Raw genomic sequence first — 22,776 nt, forward strand, 5'->3', positions numbered from 1 at the left:
TCCTCCTTATTCCTGCTTACAAGCAAAAATTAAAGCAGGAAGCACCAGTGACTCGGTAAATAAAAAAGTGGTCAGATGAAGCAGATGCAAAACTACAGGACTGTTTTGCTATCACAGACTGGAATATGTTCCGGGATTCTATTGATGGCATTGAGGAGTACACCACATCAGTCACTGGCTTTATCAATTTGTAAGTCGCTCTGGATAAGAGCGTCTGCTAAATGACTTAAATGTAAAATGTAAATGTAATCAATAAGTGCATCAATGACGTCATCCCTACAGTGACTGTATGTACGTACCCCAACCAGAAGCCATGGATTACAGGCAACATTCGCACTGAGCTAAAGGGTAGAGCTGCCACTTTCAAGGAACGGGACTCTAACCTGCAAGCTTTTAAGAAATCCCACTATGCCCTCCGATGAATCATCAAACAGGCAAAGCATCACAACAGGATTAAGATTGAATCATACTACACCGGCTCCTATGCTCGTCAGATGTGGCCGGGATTGCAAACTATTACAGACTACAAAGGGAAGCACAGCCGAGAGCTGCCCAGTGACACGAGCCTACCAGACGTGCTAAATAACTTATATGCTCGCTTCGAGGCAAGTAACACTGAAACATGCATGAGAGCATCAGCTGTTCCGAACGACTGTGTGATCACGCTCTCCGCAGCCGATGTAAGACCTTTAAGCAGGTCAACATTCACAAGACAGACAGATTACCAGGACATGTACTCTAATCATGCGCTGACCAACTGGCAAGTGTCTTCACTGACATTTTCAACCTCTCCCTGTCTGAGTCTGTAATACCAAAGTCCTTGTGGCCAAGAACACTAAGGTAACCTGCCTAAATGACTACCGACCCGTAGCACTCACGTCGGTAGCCATGAAATACTTTGAAAGGCTGATCATGGCTCACATCAACACCATCAGACCCATTCCAATTTGCATGCCACCCCAACAGACCCACAGATAATGCAATCTCTATTACACTCCACACTGCCCTTTCACACATGGACAAAAGGAACACCTATGTGAGAATGCTATGCATTGACTACAGAACAGCGTTCAACACCATAGTGCCCTCAAAGCTCATCACTAAGCTAAGGACCCAGGGACTAAACACCTCCCTCTGCAACTGGATCCTGGACTTCCTGACGGGCTGCCCCCAGGTGGTAAGGGTGGGTACCAACACATCCTCCGCGCAGATCGTAAATAGGGGGGGCCCTCAGAGGTGCGTGCTCAGTCCCCTCCTGTACTCCCTGTTCACTCATGACTGCACGGTCAAGCACGACTCCAACACCATCATTAAGTTTGCCGATGACACAACAGTGGAAGGCCTGATCACCGAAAACGATGAGACAGCCTATAAAGAGGAGGTCAGAGACCTGACCATGTGGTGCAAGGACAACAACCTCTCCCTCAACATGATCAAGACAAAGGAGATGATTGTAGGCTACAGGAGATGGAGGCCCGAGCACGCCCCCATTCTCATCGACGGGGCTGTAGTGGAGAGCTTCAAGTTCCTTGGCGTTCACATCACCAACAAACGAACATGGTCCAAACACACCAAGATAGTCGTGAAGAGGGCACGACAAAACCTATTCCCCCTCAGGAGACTGAAAAGATTTGGCATGGGTCCTCAGATCCTCAAAAGGTTCTACAGCTGCACCATCGAGAGCATCCTGATGGGTTGCATCACTGCCTGGTATGGCAACTGCTTGGCCTCCAACCGCAAGGCACGACAGAGGGTAGCGCGTACGGCCCAGTACATCACTGGGGCCAAGCTTCCTGCCATCCTGGACCTCTCAGCTTAGAGACAGTGACCTTCCAAGGTAAGGATGTAAAGTGTAATTAATCAATTCACTGCCTACAATAATGCAGGCCTATTATTATCATGTTTGGTAACATTGCCCATGTATTTATTTTCAGAGTTCCAATTAGTTGTAAAAATGTCTCAGAACTCTGCTGAATTTCCTCAATTGAAGGTCAGCTAAGTTAACCTCGGCTACTTAACGTTACTAGCTCGGTATTTGAAGTTGTTATATTATCATTAGTAGTCTATTATCAGGTAAAAATGATCAGGTAAAAGCTTATACTTATTATTCATAATTTCTCAAATATTTATTAGCTAATTATTCAGTCAAATACGCTATGCTACAGCCATTGAATCTGTCTTTGAGCGTTAAGGGATGTTAATGGCTAGTTCGGTCCACGACATTATGTTATTATACTTTTCAATCTTGAAATACAAGGGCAAATGTTATTATACAGCACTACGTGATATTCACTTCCGGACTTGGAGAGAGCGCAAAGCGTTGTAGAACGCTCTGGATAACGGGCGTGGTTTTGGCTTAACTGCGTTGGGGAAAAAGCAAGAAGCAACTCTACCTACATGTACATATTACCTCAATTACCTCGACACCAGTGACTCTGTACCAGTACCCCCTGTAAATAGCCCCGCTATTGTTATTTAACTCCTGCTTTTTAAGAATTTGTTCTTTTTATCTCTTACTTTTTTAAAGGTATTTTCTTAACTGCATTGTTGGTTAAGGGCTTGTAAGCATTTCACTGCAAGGTGAAGACAATGCAGGAGTGGCTTCGGGACAAGTCTCTGAATGTCCTTGAGTGGCCCAGCTAGAGCACGGACTTGAACCCGATCAAACATCTCTGGAGAGACCTGAAAATAACTGTGCAGCAACGCTCCCCCTCCAACCTGACAGAGCTTGAGAGGATATTCAGAGAAGCATGGGAGAAACACCCCAAATACAGGTGTGCCATGCTTGGAGTGTCATACCCAACAAGACTCGAGGCTGTAATCGTTGCATCAACAAAGTACTGAGTAAAGAGTCTGAATATTTATGTAAATGTAGTATTTCAGTTTTTTCTAAATAATACATTAGAAAAAAATTCTAAACCTGTTTTTTCTTTGTCATTATGGGGTATTGTCTGTAAACTGATTTAATACATTTTAGAATATGTTTGTAACGTAACAAAATGTGGAAAAAGTCAATTGGTCTGATTGATTAGTGTAGTGTTAGCTAGCTACATAGCTGTCTTTGCTGTCTTCGTATCCAAGATAATTGTGTAGTTTAGAGTGTGTAGTCTTAGAGTGATTATCTTAATTTACAGAGGTTAGCTAGCCAGCTATTTGTCGTCCTTGACGTAGGAGACACTGCTAGCTAGCCAACAGCTAGCCAACGTCTTCCGAATAGAACTCAACAACCCGGTCGCATTCCGCTTCGCTCCACAGGTAGTATCACATTTTCATTTCATTTCATTACAGTACAACGGTTTGATTTGTTTGATCGTAGCTAGCTACATAGCTAGCTACATAGCCGTCTTTGTATCAAAGATAATTGTGTAGTCTAGAGCGATTTTCTAGGTTAGCTAGCCAGCTATTGTCGTTCTTTTAACGCAACATAACATAATCAACACTGCTAGCTAGCCAGCTAGCCCCCGAATAGCAGCACTGTAGAAACAATTACACTCAACGGAACGACTTGATTAGTGTAGTGTCAACAACGCAGCCACTGCCAGCTAGCCTACAAAGTCAACAACGCAGCCACTGCCAGCTAGCCTACTTCAGCAGTACTGTATAATTTTAATCATTTTAGTCAATAAGATTCTTGCTACGTAAGCTTAACTTTCTGAACATTCGAGACGTATAGTCCACTTGTCATTCCAATCTCCTTTGCATTAGCGTAGCCTCTTCTGTAGCCTGTCAACTATGTGTCTGTCTATCCCTGTTCTCTCCTCTCTGCACAGACCATACAAACGCTCCACACCGCGTGGCCGCGGCCACCCTAATCTGGTGGTCCCAGCGCGCACGACCCACGTGGAGTTCCAGGTCTCCGGTAGCCTCTGGAACTGCCGATCTGCGGCCAACAAGGCAGAGTTCATCTCAGCCTATGCCTCCCTCCAGTCCCTCGACTTCTTGGCACTGACGGAAACATGGATCACCACAGATAACACTGCCACTCCTACTGCTCTCTCTTCGTCCGCCCACGTGTTCTCGCACACCCCGAGAGCTTCTGGTCAGCGGGGTGGTGGCACCGGGATCCTCATCTCTCCCAAGTGGTCATTCTCTCTTTCTCCCCTTACCCATCTGTCTATCGCCTCCATTGAATTCCATGCTGTCACAGTTACCAGCCCTTTCAAGCTTAACATCCTTATCATTTATCGCCCTCCAGGTTCCCTCGGAGAGTTCATCAATGAGCTTGATGCCTTGATAAGCTCCTTTCCTGAGGACGGCTCACCTCTCACAGTTCTGGGCGACTTTAACCTCCCCACGTCTACCTTTGACTCATTCCTCTCTGCCTCCTTCTTTCCACTCCTCTCCTCTTTTGACCTCACCCTCTCACCTTCCCCCCCTACTCACAAGGCAGGCAATACGCTCGACCTCATCTTTCTAGATGCTGTTCTTCCACTAACCTCATTGCAACTCCCCTCCAAGTCTCCGACCACTACCTTGTATCCTTTTCCCTCTCGCTCTCATCCAACACTTCCCACACTGCCCCTACTCGGATGGTATCGCGCCGTCCCAACCTTCGCTCTCTCTCCCCCTCTACTCTCTCCTCTTCCATCCTATCATCTCTTCCCTCTGCTCAAACCTTCTCCAACCTATCTCCTGATTCTGCCTCCTCAACCCTCCTCTCCTCTCTTTCTGCATCCTTTGACTCTCTATGCCCCCTATCCTCCAGGCCGGCTCGGTCCTCCCCTCCCGCTCCGTGGCTCGACGACTCATTGCGAGCTCACAGAACAGGGCTCCGGGCAGCCGAGCGGAAATGGAGGAAAACTCGTCTCCCTGCGGACCTGGCATCCTTTCGCTCCCTCCTCTCTACATTTTCCTCTTCTGTCTCTGCTGCTAAAGCCATTTTCTACCACTCTAAATTCCAAGCTTCTGCCTCTAACCCTAGGAAGCTCTTTGCCACCTTCTCCTCCCTCCTGAATCCTCCTCCCCCCCCCTCCTCCCTTTCTGCAGATGACTTCGTCAACCATTTTGAAAAGAAGGTCGACGACATCCGATCCTCATTTGCTAAGTCAAACGACACCGCTGGTTCTGCTCACACTGCCCTACCCTCTGCTCTGACCTCTTTCTCCCCTCTCTCTCCAGATGAAATCTTGCGTCTTGTGACGGCCGGCCGCCCAACAACCTGCCCGCTTGACCCTATCCCCTCCTCTCTTCTCCAGACCATTTCCGGAGACCTTCTCCCTTACCTCACCTCGCACATCAACTCATCCCTGACCGCTGGCTACGTCCCTTCCGTCTTCAAGAGAGCGAGAGTTGCACCCCTTCTGAAAAAACCTACACTCGATCCCTCCGATGTCAACAACTACAGACCAGTATCCCTTCTTTCTTTTCTCTCCAAAACTCTTGAACGTGCCGTCCTTGGCCAGCTCTCCCGCTATCTCTCTCAGAATGACCTTCTTGATCCAAATCAGTCAGGTTTCAAGACTAGTCATTCAACTGAGACTGCTCTTCTCTGTATCACGGAGGCGCTCCGCACCGCTAAAGCTAACTCTCTCTCCTCTGCTCTCATCCTTCTAGACCTATCGGCTGCCTGCGATACTGTGAACCATCAGATCCTCCTCTCCACCCTCTCCGAGTTGGGCATCTCCGGCGTGGCCCACGCTTGGATTGCGTCCTACCTGACAGGTCGCTCCTACCAGGTGGCGTGGCGAGAATCTGTCTCCTCACCACGCGCTCTCACCACTGGTGTCCCCCAGGGCTCTGTTCTAGGCCCTCTCCTATTCTCGCTATACACCAAGTCACTTGGCTCTGTCATAACCTCACATGGTCTCTCCTATCATTGCTATGCAGACGACACACAATTAATCTTCTCCTTTCCCCCTTCTGATGACCAGGTGGCGAATCACATCTCTGCATGTTTGGCAGACATATCAGTGTGGATGACGGATCACCACCTCAAGCTGAACCTCGGCAAGACGGAGCTGCTCTTCCTCCCGGGGAAGGACTGCCCGTTCCATGATCTCGCCATCACGGTTGACAACTCCATTGTGTCCTCCTCCCAGAGCGCTAAGAACCTTGGCGTGATCCTGGACAACACCCTGTCGTTCTCAACTAACATCAAGGCGGTGGCCCGTTCCTGTAGGTTCATGCTCTACAACATCCGCAGAGTACGACCCTGCCTCACACAGGAAGCGGCGCAGGTCCTAATCCAGGCACTTGTCATCTCCCGTCTGGATTACTGCAACTCGCTGTTGGCTGGGCTCCCTGCCTGTGCAATTAAACCCCTACAACTCATCCAGAACGCCGCAGCCCGTCTGGTGTTGAACCTTCCCACGTTCTCTCACGTCACCCCGCTCCTCCGCTCTCTCCACTGGCTTCCAGTTGAAGCTCGCATCCGCTACAAGACCATGGTGCTTGCCTACGGAGCTGTGAGGGGAACGGCACCTCAGTACCTCCAGGCTCTGATCAGGCCCTACACCCAAACAAGGGCACTGCGTTCATCCACCTCTGGCCTGCTCGCCTCCCTACCACTGAGGAAGTACAGTTCCCGCTCAGCCCAGTCAAAACTGTTCGCTGCTCTGGCCCCCCCAATGGTGGAACAAACTCCCTCACGACGCCAGGACAGCGGAGTCAATCACCACCTTCCGGAGACACCTGAAACCCCACCTCTTTAAGGAGGATAGGATAATGTAATCCTTCTCACCCCCCCCCTTTCACCCCCCCCCCCCCCTTTAAGATTTAGATGCACTATTGTAAAGTGACTGTTCCACTGGATGTCATAAGGTGAATGCACCAATTTGTAAGTCGCTCTGGATAAGAGCGTCTGCTAAATGACTTAAATGTAAAATGTAAATGGTCTGAATACTTTACGAAGGCACAGTATATGCTGCTGCTACTCTGCTTAAATCAAATCAAATTTTATTTGTCACATACACATGGTTAGCAGATGTTAATGCGAGTGTAGCGAAATGCTTGTGCTTCTAGTTCCGACAATTCAGTGATAACCAACAAGTAATCTAACTAACAATTCCAAAACTACTGTCTTATACACAGTGTAAGGGGATAAAGAATATGTACATAAGGATATATGAATGAGTGATGGTACAGAGCAGCATACAGTAGATGGTATCGAGTACAGTATATACATATGAGATGAGTATGTAGACAAAGTAAACAAAGTGGCATAGTTAAAGTGGCTAGTGATACATGTATTACATAAGGATGCAGTCGATGATGTAGAGTACAGTATATACGTATGCATATGAGATGAATAATGTAGGGTAAGTAACATTATATAAGGTAGCATTGTTTAAAGTGGCTAGTGATATATTTACATCATTTCCCATCAATTCCCATTATTAAAGTGGCTGGAGTTGGGTCAGTGTCAATGACAGTGTGTTGGCAGCAGCCACTCAATGTTAGTGGTGGCTGTTTAACAGTCTGATGGCCTTGAGATAGAAGCTGTTAGAAGTTGTTTATCATATATTCTGATGCCTAGTCACCTTACCCCTGTACATACAGTATCTCCCTCTATCAATCCAGTATCCTTTCACATTGTAAATATGGTAGTGGAACTGACCCTGTATATAGTATGCTTACTCACTTTATCGTGTTCTTCTTATTTTTAATATCTTGTGTGTTTTTGTTCTCCCTTGTTATTTTTTGTAATACATTGTTAATGATTACTGCTAGTGATGAACCGATATTACATTTTCGGCCGATACCAATATCCAATATTTTCCTTGTCAAAAACCCTGATACCGACAACCGATATTTACAATTTTAGCTGCCTTTTAAGCATTCTAGTACAGTTAAATAGTTAACACACACACATGGACGCAGCGGTCTAAGGCACGGCATCACAGTGCAAGAGGCATCACTACAGTCCCGAAGTTCGAATCTAGGCTGTATCACCGTATCGCCGTGATTGGGAGTCCTATAGGGCGGCGCACAATTGGCCCAGCGTCATCCGGGTTTGGCCGGGGTAAGCTGTCATTGTAAATAAGAATAACTGACTTGCCTAGTTAAATAAAGGTTACACTCACACACACCACACTGGCCAAACTGTTATTTTGTTGGCATTTACGTATGCCCCCATTACCAGTAAAACATAATCAAAACCTATGTCACGCCCTGACCTTAGTATTCTTTGTTTTCTTTATTGTTTTGGTTAGGTCAGGGTGTGACATGGGTGATGTATGTGTTTTTGTACTGTTTTGTAGGTTTATCGGGTCATTTACTATCTAGGTGTTTATGTATGTCCATTGTTGCCTAGATTGGTTCTCAATTAGAGGCAGCTGTTTATCGTTGTCTCTAATTGGGAACCATATTTAGGCAGCCATCTTCTTTGGGTATTTTGTGGGTTATGGTCTATGTCTAGTTGCCTGTGTCAGCACGCGTTATATTTATAGCGTCACGTTTGTTTATGTTTCTTCATTAAATAATAGAAGATGTATTTATATCACGCTGCGCCTTGGTCTCTTCCATTCAACGAACGTGACAACCTATTTCTTTCACTTACTTGCTTACGTGCTATTTTGTTGGTCATTTGTTCAGTCGTTTCATTCTCAACCAGGATTCTATGAAACGCCGTTCGGGTCTTTGCGTGTCAAAAAAGAAAACAATGACCAGTAGATAACACTATAACACTAACACCGTGTCAAATAAGCTTGTTGACCAATCAGGACCTGAATATGACTTCACGTCACATAATAATTTAACGCATCCATTCATTTTTTATGTATCACTTGTATTTCATGTCACAACGATTCATCGATACGTATGCTATGATGCTGGTAAAGTTGTCTCGCGCACCTACAGTGCTGGTCATTAAAAAAAGCCAGTTAGCTCATGGATGCAAACAATGTTCTTCCCCAAAAACATAGCAAAATGACATCTGTTTCAGTAGCAATAGTTAGCTAGCTAACTATATAGCTAGGGGTCATCCTCTCTAAAATAACCCTAATTTATAAGACAGCTTTTATTTGATTAATCGTGGTCGGACCCATCTATGTGAAGCTAGCCACAATAAGGATTAGCCACAATTGTGGACTTTCAAATCAAATCAAATCAAATTGTATTTGTCACATACACATGGTTAGCAGATGTTAATGCGAGTGTAGCGAAATGCTTGTGCTTCTAGTTCCGACAATGCAGTGATAACCAACAAGTAATCTAACTAACAATTCCAAAACTACTGTCTTATACACAGTGTAAGGGGATAAGGAACATGTACATAAGGATATATGAATGAGTGATGGTACAGAGCAGCATACAGTAGATGGTATCGAGTACAGTATATACATATGAGATGAGTGTGTAGACAAAGTAAACAAAGTGGCATAGTTAAAGTGGCTAGTGATACATGTGTTACATAAGGATGCAGTCGATGATGTAGAGTACAGTATATACATATGCATATGAGATTAATAATGTAGGGTAAGTAACATTATATAAGGTAGCATTGTTTAAAGTGGCTAGTGATATATTTACATCATTTCCCATCATGTAAATATACTTTGCGGTTAGCCTTCAAAATAAAAGTATTGCATAATTCTATTTGTATTCATTTGCATCACTGTCAATGGCATACTTTCATTTTGAAGGCAAGCCACAAATTCCAATATTGTGCCTAATCCTTATTAGTTTCACAACACATAACCAAGTCCGGTCTAGCCACACTAGCCAGATGAAGCTAGCTGGCTGCTTATAACGTTATCTTAGGCAACCGGGTTAAGTAGCTGGCTAGCTATTTATTTTCAGAAACTGAAGTTCATTTTCAATAGGCGAACAACAAGTGGCAACCTAGCTAATACTAATCATTGCTAAGAATAATGAAAATGACTGCAGTTTCTACTGGTCATTGTTTTCAGGCTGGTTGTATTGGTGCTAGCTAGGTACCAAGCTAAAGCTAGCTACCCCAGAAGTTGCAGTTGAACAGATGGTTTATTACCAATGCAGTATTGTAAACACATTGTTAGTGGCCAGTGTTTGCAGACTTTTTTGTACAGCTTTGACAATGCTACTGTATCTTTTTTGACGTGCGAAGACACAGACGGCGTTCCATAGTATGTATGTCTTGAAGGTAATAGCAGTGACGCTATTACTGTGTAACTCTAGTAGGGAAACATCTGAAAAATAGCTCACTTGGTAGTGTGTACCGGTGCTCGACCAGTCGGCGAAAGCCAACAGCACCTACAGCAGAGAACGGTTGATTGTCAAGGGCAATTAATTGCATTATCTTGGCTTTAATGGATTTCACCATTGTCTCGCTGAAATGTACTTGCTCTTTTAAATGACTACTCGACTTGTTGACTGCTCGATCCACACAGCAGACATTGTGGGCTAGGTTAGGAATGCTGTGTTGCACATGTAGCGCAACATTTTACATGGTGTCATTACGGCATGTACCTACATTGAATAGGTATGAACATCAGCTTTGACATCTTTAGCTAATATCGTCCGATTTCGATATGTTCACCGATATATTATGCATCCCTAATTACTGCATTGTTGGGGTTAGAGCTAACTGTCACGACTTCTACCGAAGTCAAAGCCTCTCCTTGTTTGGGTGGTGCTCGGTGGTCGACGTCACCGGTCTTCTAGCCATCATTGATCAATTTTTCATTTTCCATTGGTTTTGTCTTGTCTTCCTACACACCTGGTTTCAATCCCATGCATTACCTGTTGTGTATTTAACCCTCTGTTTCCCCTCATGTCTTTGTCAGAGATTGTTTGTTATTCAGTGTTGTATTGGTGCGCGACGGGTCCTCGTACCCACTTTGTTTATTGTTACATTTAGTGTTTGGAGTGTGTTTTTGTTTATTGTTATTTAATAACTCCATTACACTCAGTTTGATTCTCCTGCGCCTGACTTCCCTGCCACCTATACACACACGACTCTGACACTAGCAAGAAAGGCATTTCACTGTACTTGTTCATGTGATATTAAAACTTGAAACTAGTATGAAATCATACTGTCATTCATACTTAATTTAATAATATGCCTAGGCTATATAGTAGTGAGTCTTCTAAGTTATCTAAACGGTGATACATTTCCTTGCCTAATGTAATTTTTACTGCATAGACAATGAACCAATGGATTTTGACTACATCAAATAACAGTTGTAGAATGTGTAAGCTATATTAGACTTTTTAGGCAGAAATGATGGAATATTAAAATGGATGCGATGTGGCCAGGAGATAATGAAGTAAATAGATAATGAAGTAAATGGAGATAATGAAGATAGAGAAGGCATTTAAATCCCCTGTTAACTACACAGGGAAATGGTGCGGTGCAGGAACGTTTGAGGAAACACACAGGAAGTGGAGATGGGAAGATAGTAGAATAGGGTAGAGGTTTAAAAATAGAAACCGTAAAAGATACCCCTCAACTTAAAATAAGCCGTGTGTAGCCAACAAAGCTGTCTGCCTGGCTGCCATACGAATGAGCCTGGTAGGAAATGTGTCGGAGCTGCTCACTGAGGGTGGCTGAAGAGACTAGTAGTGCCTGTCAGAACTCTAACTACTGTATGGGCCTACTGCAATGTACGATATGTGAGTGGGGGTTACTAGAAATTACACTCATAAATCAGATCTAGCAACCTTAATGTGACACACAATAATACACAGTTTAAGTACATCAAAGGTAAGAACAGACCCTCTCTAGCGACCACACCAAGGAATGCACATCTAAGGAGATATGAATCCTTTTTAACAACAGCGGAAAGCATTCATTAACAAACGGGGAAGTTCAACACCCAATATGTATATGCTCCATACTTATCGCAGGGGGCACATCGTCAACGCACAAAAAAAATAAGGAAATAACAAGATGCCGGGACAGATCCCCAAGAATCAAATCAAAATGATTTGTCACGTGCACCGAATACAACAGGTGTAGGTAGACCTTACAGTGAAATGCTTACTTGCAGGCTCTCACCAATAGTTCAAAAAGGGTACTAGGTGAACAATAAGTAGGTAAAGAAATTTAAAAAACTGTAAAAAGACAGGCTATAAAAGTAGCGAGGCTACATACAGACACCGGGTAGTCAAGATCCCCCAAAGGCGGCCAAGAAGGGGAAACACACTCCACTGTGCCTGCGAGAAGAGGACAGGGCAGGGCTAGGCAGCTGAACACTTCTGCCTAGAGACCCAGAGAGGAATGAGGTGCTCATAAATCATGCATGGTGTGAAACCAGGGCCAGCAGGCCAGGCAACCAGGGTTCTGTTGCACCCTGTCTTCACCAAGGCCGGAAATGGAAAGGCAATAGGGGGCCATCTGTGGAGTGTGAAACTCAGCACCTGTAAGGGAGCTGCCACCTTAGTCACGGTAACAATCTGAGCCCTTAAGCTGTGTGGAACAGAAACAAGGACCTTGGTGGAGGAAGTGTAGTTTATTCAGTGTATTTTCATTTGAAGGGGTATTAAAAAATGTCTTTAAAATACCTTGCTTTTAACCCTTTGCTTACCTTTAGATTTACCCCAGTAGTTTATATTCAATGTGTGTCATTGCACTCCAACATTGGTCGCCATAAGCTGACATCGGCCATGTATTCTGAGTATTATGCAAGCTTTGTATTTTGAGAGGGTTCAAGTAAAGTGCTCACAAAATGTATCTTGTAACATCCAGATAGACATCTACGTTAGATTTTCTGCTTATTTTTTCAGCAAATATTTTAATCTAGTTCATACACCTGTTGGGCCTATACCTTGAGTGTGTCATGACTGTACTGTATTACCTGTGACAGTACTATATTACCTGTGACAGTACTATATTACCTGTGACAGTACTATATTACCTGTGACAGTACTATATTACCTGTGACAGTACTATATTACCTGTGACAGTACTATATTACCCGTGACAGTACTATATTACCTGAGTGGATTCTGTAGTTCCCACCGGAGCCCTTGCTTCCCCCTGGCATCATGCTCTTCATCCTGAACGCCTCCTCTGGGTGGTTGAAGCGGAAAAATACTGACTGGCCAAAACACAGCATACAGCCTGTAAAAGAAAACATGGGAGGTTGAGAAAACAGCATTTGTAAGGGAGGTGGTTCAGTGAACCATGCTCATGTGATGAGTAACTTTGCCTGAGACCTAAAGACTTGCATTAACTCCCTAAGGCCAGGCTTGTCACATTGATATCTGTCATCTGTATCTTCAGTTCATCAGCTTTAGCTTCAACTGATGTTGCCTCTGTAATATATGAGTGAAACACATCCAATATTAGTCTGGACAATGTTACTGGAAATATACTTGATCTTTTCAGCATCAGTTATTACAAGTCACTGGGGTCTGACAGATTGATAAGGTAGTGAGGGGTTTGATAGACATTGCATAACAACAGGATATGAAAAAGCCTGTAACTCACTTCTATGTAAGCATTGCACATTGCCTTGTGAGTAAAGACCATATATTTAGTTTTATCTCTATGGAAAAGACCCTGTGCTTGTAGTGCCTATTCTGATCGACTTAAAGCCTTGTTTGAACAATCTGAAATATTCTAATTCAGTCCTGTATCCTACTAACTAAAAGCAATCAGGAGAAAGCAAAGATTGCTACTGTACTGTCCAAATATAGTCCCATTATACAGTGAATAGCTGAAAATATATTTTAGATTGAGCAACCAGAGAACCTGGGGGTAAAAAGGCTTTCATGGAAACTGTTCAATCAGAGCACCATCATTGGGTGAGATCCAGATGCACCCTATTCCCTTTAGAGTGCACTACTTTTAACCAGGGCCCATAGAGCCCTGTTCAGAAGTAGTGCACTATATAGGGAATACGATTTCACTTGGGATGCATACAGTGTGTACAATGCATCCAGATGCCTTGTTATTCCATGGCAGTGGGGAAAAACAGTTGATTACTTCACAGGCTCTGACTGGACAGGACGTGATTAGGACACAGACACAGGCACAGCTGAATTACCGTGGTAGCTATCACATCAGTGTAGGGAGACGAGATGGTGCCAATGCAGCGAAGAAGCAGATACATTTTTTTCTTTATGTCGAAAGAGTTGAGCTTAGCTTTAATTGTTTGACTAATGGGGAAAATTTGAAAAGTTGCAGGCCCTTTCTATTATATATGATGTTTATGTTTATGTCTACATTTGATAAAAAAAATATGAAATTAATGTCTCTGGGGAGGCAAACATAAAAACAAGTGATGTGATGGGTAGTACTGAGACGTATTACATTTTATAACAGTATTACTTAAAATTGTAGAGGAGAGCGCCACATCAGCTGAATATCTGTCTGTACACGCTCTCTGTTCTTCTTCAGGAGACAGAGGTTGTGCGTTTTGGCAGGCCTGAGTCAGAGCCAAGGAGAACAGAGGCATGGCTTTGACCTGCATCAACACGATTTGAGGGAGAGAAAACTCAATCACGCCCAGTGTCAGACCCACCCTTCAAATGACATAGCTCCGGGCTACAGCCCTCACACACTGTAAGCCAACTCTACCTCACAACTCATTGGCTATTCAGAGAGCACGCGCGTGCTGTACAGACTTGATCCAAAGTATTAATAGCATAGATGTTGCACATCATACCATCAGGGTCATATAAAAATGTAAAAATTGCAGAGTGAGGAAGAAAAACACAGTTATGTGTGATTGCAATTACTTGTATGTGGTTGTATCTGACACCACAAATGAAGTTCCATAGGGGAAAATAAAATAAACGCTTTTAAAGTATGTAGTCTGTGCAGAATGCAGATACGAACTGTGAATGCAGAACTGTATCGGTCACCCACAGCAGAAAAAACCTGTCAGGCTAACATGGCCCTGTTAACTTTACCCAATACAACTGTACATCTCTATTGGAATACAGGCAGTGGATGAAGAAGCGTTATATGAAGAAGCGTTACACATGCCTGCACACACACCACAGGCCCAGGGCAAAGGGGTAACAGTGCCCCATCCTGCTGCCTCTACAGCTGAGCAGTGACACGACAGGCCATCAGGGATCAGACAGGCAGGATGAGGCAGCAAACCACACAAAGAGCTGCTCGTTTACACAATTTCCAAGCTACAGCAGTGTGTGTGTGTGTGTGTGTGTGTGTGTGTGTGTGTGTGTGTGTGTGTGTGTGTGTGTGTGTGTGTGTGTGTGTGTGTGTGTGTGTGTGTGTGTGTGTGTGTGTGTGTGTGTGTGTGTGTGTGTGTGTGTGTGTGTGTGTGTGTGTGTGTGTGTGTTCATAAGCCTATAACCAGGACTGAACAACAGAGTGAGACAACACACTGGACAAGCACAGGCATCAAGTGTGTCAAGGACATAACAAGTTCAAGAATTTCCAATCTCTCTCAACTAACAACCGTTGAATAGCTAGCTAGGGTGAACCTTGAAATATGACTCATAAGATTAATTAATCTCTGAATTTCCTCAGAGGGAGGAGAGCAAAACCATTACATCTAGTCATGTACCGGTGGTTGATCATAACAATGCAAGGAAAATATCGCAAAATAACCGTATGATTTGTTGAGTGTAAGTTAGTGTACAGACAACAACATTCTGAAGATCTTCCTGCAATACAACAGCTGCATAAATGGCTAGTCAGTAGCCACCTGCAGTGACAGGACAGGGTCATTTTCTGTCAACCACATCAATGTCAATTAAGACTCATCAATTCAGCCATTACAGACCTAATTATATTGATGGATCCCTTGGCATAGGGAAACACTAATCAACAGTATGTGTCTATAGATTTAACACAATTTGCCATCGGGCAAAGAGAAAAAAATATAGTTTTATAGCTAATCTCTATTCCACAGATTTTGCCATGAGGCTAAGAGAAAATGTTGCTATTTTAAAGCTAATTTCCTGCTATTTTGCCATGGGGCAGAGAGGAATGTGCGCACTTTTATAGCTTATCATGCTATTCTATACATTTTGCCATGAAGCTGAGAGATTTAGCATTTTTAAAGATTAGCGGTAAAATATCCAGTACCAATCAAAGATTTGGACACACCTACTCATTCAAGGGTTTTTCTTTATTTTTACTATTTTCTACATTGTAGAATAAGAGTAAGACATCAAAACTATGAAAGTGTTAAACAAATGTATATTTGAGATTCTTCAAAGTAGCCGCCCTTTGCCTCGATGACAGCTTTGCACACTCTTGGCATTCTCTCAACCAACTTTAACAGTCTTGAAGAAGTTCCCACATATGCTGAGCAATTGTTAGCTGTTTTTCCTTTACTCTGCGGTCCAACTCATCCCAAACCATCTCAATTTGGTTGAGGTTGGGTGATTGTGGAGGCTAGGTCATCTGTTGCAGCACTCCATCACCCTCCTTCTTTATCAAATAGCCCTTACACAGCCTGGAGGTGTGTTTTGGGTCATTTTTCCTGTTGAAAAACAAATGATAGTTCCACTAAGCGCAAACCAGATGGGATGGCATATTGTTGCAGAATGCTGTGGTAGCCATGCTGGTTAAGTGTGCCTCAAATTCTAAATAAATCAGACATTGTCACCAGCAAAGCACCGCAACACCATCACACCTCCATGCTTCACGGTGGGAACCACACACGTGGAGATCATCCATTCACCTACTCTGCGTCTTACAAAGACACAGCGGTTGAAAAATCTCAAATTTGGACTCATCAGACCAAAGGACAGATTTCCACCAGACTAATATCCATTGCGCGTGTTGCTTGGCCCAAGCAAGTCTCTTCTTCTTCTTGGTGTCCTTGATTAGTGGTTTCTTTGCATCAATTTGACCATGAAGGCCTGATTCTCGCATTCTCCTCTGAACAGTTGATGTGGAGGTGTGTCGGATACTTGAACTCTGCGAAGCATTTATTTGGGCTGCAATCTGAGGTGCCGTTAACTAGAACTTATCCTCCGCAGCATGACAGCCAGTTTCATCATAGTGCTTGACGTTTTTTCCGACTGCACTTGAAGTTCTTGAAATGATTCAGATTGACTGACCTTCATGTCTTAAAGTAATGATGGACTGTCATTTCTCTTTGCTTATTTGAGCTGTTCTTGCCATAATATGGACTTGGTCTTTTACCTAATAGGGCTGGCTATCTTCTGTATACCACCCCTACCTTGTCACAACACAACTGATTGGCTCAAACGCATTAAGAAGGAAAGAAATTCCACAAATTAACTTTTAACAAGGCACACCTGCTATTTGAAATGTATTCTAGGTGACTACCTCATGAAGCTGGTTGAGAGAATGCCAAGAGTGTGCAGAGCTGTCATCAAGGCAAAGGGTGGCTACTTTGAAGAATCTGACATATAAAATACATTATGATTTGTTTAACACTTTTTTGGCTACTACATGACTCCATATGTGTTATTTCATAGTTTTGATGTCGTCACTATTATTCTACAATGTACAACAAATAGTAATTGAGTGAGTCAATACCATTAGCCAGATCCCCAGGCAATCACTATGCTGGAATTCAATAAATCTAGCAGTCATCTTTTGCAGTACAGAGGAACAGATAAATGGAGAACGTCTTTAGAGACATAAAGATTGATCGATGGTGGTAACACATTGAGCTTGAATCATTTGCATCTTGTCATCAGACTTACCTGGATGTGAACTTGTGTCTGGAGACTGGAGGCTTCCATACTTAACTTAATCTCTTTATTCACAATTTCTCTGTATTAAGCGTAGGGCCCAGAGTATTTCCAAACCATTTGACCAGACCGGGGAAAACTCAGGGCACTAAGTAATGAGCAACCTACTAAGACCTTAGGATAAATTATTGATATGATATGTGATTGTGTGGATGTTGCTAATATTTTGGCATCACAACACTGAAGTGTGAGAGACCTCCCCTATGTAAAAACCCTCAGGTTGTGAGCTCCTCACTGCAGCACCTCCCTTCACCTCCATGCCCTGTTCATGCTGTCCCACCATGCCTCTGTCCAGGGGCTCATCCTCAGCTTATTTCTACTGAGACAGAGCTGTTGAGCAAATGTCAATCTACTGTCTATTAACCAGACCACGATTATACCAAATCATAACACAGAGATACCTAACCCAACTCCCTAGGTGGTCCGTGGAGATCTCCACTAGAGCACTTCCATAACATTGTAGGGGTCACATTCCCATTGGACATTCCCTAGTCAATCACCTTTGGTTAATCATAGGAGAGGACAGAGTATAGGCAGTGGGTGCACTAAACCAGTGACAGGGTTGTAGAATAGATCGTTGGTTGATCATGTTCCCCTATAGGGATCTCACTCCAGGGGCAGACTGGACATACTTCTGGCAAATGCCAGTTGGGCTGGTCCATTTTTAGACCAGATAGTCTGCCTAACATTTTTTTGTGCAAAATTAACATTAGCTGGCTCAAAAATGGGCCAGTGTGGGGGTCTCAAGAGGAAAAATGGCCCGGTGTGGGGGCCTCAAGGAAAATAATGGGCAGGGGTGTTACATGCTGACCACACCACTCGCGTTGCGTGCGTGAGCATTGCAAAATAAATGTACACATACATGTCATTCAATCATTGCACCCACACCGCTCACGCGTGCCAATGAGCATCTGTATTGACAAGCGCTAAAATAGAAGTCGGTTCCATTCAGTTCCATACTGAAAGTGGTGCAAGTCCTGCCTCTCCCATCTCCTCATTGGTTTATAAATGCAGATACCCACGTGCCATCTCCTCATTGGTTATACCCACGCGGGTGATTGAAAGATGAACTGAGGTCAGTCGGTCGTGGTAATACACCTATGAAAGTTTGATGCCAATTGCCATATAAAGTCCAAAGAAGAAAAAGCCTGGAAAGAGGAGAGATGACTAGAAACTATTCGGTTGACCATTTTATGTGTGGATTAATTGTCTGAGTAGAGGACCTTGTGCATTTCAGGTAAAATAACAACTCAACGTTTATATCCCAGGACAAATTATCTAGCAACAGCAAGCGTATGGTTTGGGTATGGTGTTAGAAATGCCAGGGACGATTTTTGGTCCCAGCTCCTCTCATGCTCCCAAGTGGCGCAGCAGTCTAAGACACTACATCTCAGTGCTAGAGGCATCACTACAGACTCTGGTTTAATTCCAGGCTGTATCACAACCAGTCGTGATTTGGAGTCCCATAGGGCAGCGCACAATTGGCCCAGTGTCGTGACTTGCCTAGTTAAATAAAGGTTCAATTAATAAAAATAATAAAAAATGTAATCATATGTTTTCAGCTCTCCTCAGACTTGAAGTGTAGAACCCCTTCACCAGAGACAAGCATCTCATGGATTCCAATAAGAGATGGGATTAAGAGCAATATTTCATTACGCTGTTCAGCAGAAGGCTGAGCTTTAAAAAAACTCACCTCTGATCTCCAAACAGCACGAGAGTGTTCTTTGCTAAAGCGACCTGACAGTAAAATATGACACGTTGCCATTTTTATAATTAAAATTCATGACGTCATTTGGGTGAGGACACGGTTCAATGGTAAATGAAAAAAAAAAAACTTCACAGAAAATAATGAATTGGGGCTGTTGGAAGAGAACGGGACTGGCGGCTGAGCAGCCAAGATCCTCACAGTTAATCAGCGAGATTGATTCTCTCAACATCGCGAGGCAGAGTTCTCCTTTACCACTACATTAATGGCAGAAGTCATTGGGTTCTCATCACAGTGAGTGCACTTTGGGAATGGCTCCAATGTATATCTTTCTTATCTCGTATGGGGCTGTCTCTGCAAGTTACCACATTCATGTTATTCCATTACAACCAAAAAGTGAACCATGTATCCTACTCAAGAATAAAGACTTAAGAGAAGTCAACGGGTGATTTGACAAGACTATATTTTCAATATTCTAAACCGAAAAGCACAGATGAGGTTGTCTGAGATGGGTGTGGATATGTCTTTACTTCAAGGGCACTTTGACACAACTAGAAGTGACACCAACGAGCACAGACCATTATTCCCTGAAAACACATTGGCACTGGCGGGGATTCAAATCTCCAGGAAATGACAGACCCTGATCTGCAAGGACAACAGCATCACCTCAAGAGATATTCTTTCATGAAAAACTGGTAGATGAAAGTAACCTTAGGAGAAGGTTGGGTTGGCATACCTGAGGGGTACTACATTGTCTTATATCACGGTAGAGTCACATTTAGACCACATTCCCTGGAGTTAAACCCTTGCTTTAACCTTGTCAAGCAACAATATGAAAGCATTTTCACATCATCATTTTAATGCTTGCCAAAAATATCTTCATTATTACGCTTTGGAAAGTGAGCCATTGGGACCACTGAAATAAGATATAGGAAACTTGGCTGATAGCAAATACTTCTGATTATTCTGATAGCGTGAGGTCATGTATAAAAAATAGCGATCAGCTGAGATGTTTCAGTTGGCTTCAACAAAGAACGACTCCCTTTGACCTAGAGTGTCAGACATCTCTAAAGCAGAGGACATCCTGGACAAAGGGATGCCAAAAAAGTAAGCAAGACAGTTGCCGCGGCATTGTTGTGTTTTACTGCTTAAGGAAAGGCCAGACACTTTCAAGCTCGCCAGTTAATCACTCAATGCTTTAGCCAATGAAGAGGACATAAAGTTTGGCCACACAATACCAAAAGATAGATAGGAGATTCACAGGAAAGCAGTGGAAGTTCATCTGCGAAGAACACGTTCTCATATGTCCATTCTATTTTCACCAACATAACTGAGTTGGATGTCAGAATTAGGATGTCAGCCTACTTTTTAAAGGTAACCTATACAGCAATACCCGATGAGAAAGTACATTTTAAGCTTGTGAATAATAAATTGAATGAGGGTGTCAGTATTTTGGTAAGACACACTGCTGTTCATTTGGTGCTAAAATAAGTAACACAGTCAACCATCTACAGTATATCATGTGGGATTTGATACCACCAATAAGCTTCTTCCTCTTCATATACTTTCATAATTGAGAAATGTATTCAATAACATCTGTCCCAGATACAATATATTGAAACTATCTGCCACCTTCTGTGAGTGGCACAATGAGGTGTGGGGGGGTCTAGTAACAGATGTGCACTGAACGCACTCTCACCCTCACCTCCTTTTGCCGGAACATCATAAGACAATAAATAGTCCTGCTGGTCATGTCAGAGAAACAGATGGCTATGGGTTACTTCTCTGTCCACGCTCTGTGGACGTGGCCTCACAAACAGAGGAGTCCAGGTCCCACCAAGCATGAGCAGGAGGATATGGGGCTCACCAAGCTGAAAAAAAGGAGGGAACTGTATGACAGCCCGATGCTTGTTTGCAGAGGGGGTGCACCTCATGTCTCTTTACTTCCTATGCATACAATGAGGGTCAATGCAATGTGTCAGAAATGACAGAATGTTGGACGGGGGAGTTTTGAGTGGGTTTGCTAATATGAGAATAGACCGCACCTCGATTCTACACAGGGTTAACAGCATGCTTAGGTCACATCGACCAGGGCAGAAATAGAGATGTATCCCGTAAACAGGCATCCGGATTTGGCTAGTGATTTCACCCTTGTACGTTTTTCTGTCTGTAAATTGAACTCAGGTGGATGAGGAAGTTCAGTGGAATAAACAATACTATTGCAGAAATATGAGATAAAAGTCATATTCAAAGTTGACAAATATATATATATATATATATATATATATATATATATATATATATATATATATATATATATATATATAATATATTACAAACAAAACAAAATCACACATTTTGTGCGGAACCAGCGTGATGTATTGCCATTACTCAATATTAATACAAAAGATCAATGTTATTTTACTGGTGCAATGGTTCAGGTACATCATATTTTTTTACAATATACGTTATTGAGAATACTTTGTATCATATATGCATGATTCGAGATTAGGGTCAAATGTATAATTTGGATGTTACAATGTAATACCTGCTGTATAACGTCACCCATCTACTATAGCGAATCAAGCGACTCGTTTTCGGTTTGTGGGCCTTAATTGATGTTTAAGCAATTGCAAAAAAATGTAGATACAACACACAGTTGAAACACTCTACAGCATACACATTATCTTTAATTCTGAAGAAAAGCTTACTTTAAATCCAAATGAAAGTCCTCTTGCCCTCCGCTGTTAACATCGCAGCTGCTCCTTTAAAACGAGCCACGTGTTTTTCCTGAACGGCAAATGATTGTTGAAGAACAGAAAGCTTTCATGCGTGCTTGTCTTGACGATTCTTTTGGTTATGATAATATTTATCAGTATTCTTCCACAGGCTACTCATATAGTTTTACGTTATGTTTTCACAAAGAGCGCTCTCCACCTGCCTTCTAGTGGAGCCAGCAGAAAAATTAGTTAATTCAACGCGTAGGGATGCAATCCATTTCAGTTAAATATTTTGCGTTACAATTCGTTGTTGTCTATTGTTCCTTCCAACGCAGCCTCGTGTATTGCCCGATTTCACAGTCAGTCACTAACTATCGCAGTAGGCTACACGCGCATGATTGTTTCGACGTGACTCCTGGCAGCGGGAGAGAGATGGTTGGTGTTGAAACCGCAGCTGTCTCCGACAGGCTCAAACTAATATCCACACCAGAGAGAAAGGGGGGGGTAACCCTGAGTCAGAGCTCCTTTGTGCAATCCCAAATCTGTCTCGTCTGAATCAACCTCACCCATTTCCTCCAATAGTAGTTGTGTATCCTCTGAGTCTGTCTGACTGTCTACCAGGTTAGTCATGGCATGACTTTCTGTTTATGATACACTATGTGGCCAAAATTATGTGGACACCTGATGTGGAACAGAGCTGTTGGGGCTTGCTTCCATTCAGCCACAAGAGCACTAGGGAGGTCGGGCACTAATGCTGGGCGATTAGGCCTGGCTCACAGT

At 43.2% G+C, this 22,776-nt stretch overlaps 1 protein-coding gene across 1 annotated transcript in view; it reads right to left on the reverse strand.

The window, feature by feature from the left end:
• LOC124004895 (pleckstrin homology-like domain family B member 1) overlaps positions 1 to 22,776 on the reverse strand; it is a 115,155-nt gene that overhangs the window by 50,025 nt on the left and 42,354 nt on the right. Inside the window, exon 5 of the mRNA XM_046313717.1 lies at positions 12,857 to 12,982. Within this exon, the coding sequence (XP_046169673.1) occupies positions 12,857 to 12,982 (126 nt within the window). The remainder of the gene's footprint in view (positions 1 to 12,856; positions 12,983 to 22,776) is intronic.

The sequence above is a fragment of the Oncorhynchus gorbuscha genome, linkage group LG19 (assembly GCF_021184085.1).
Source record: "Oncorhynchus gorbuscha isolate QuinsamMale2020 ecotype Even-year linkage group LG19, OgorEven_v1.0, whole genome shotgun sequence".
Taxonomy (NCBI): Eukaryota; Metazoa; Chordata; class Actinopteri; order Salmoniformes; family Salmonidae; genus Oncorhynchus; species Oncorhynchus gorbuscha.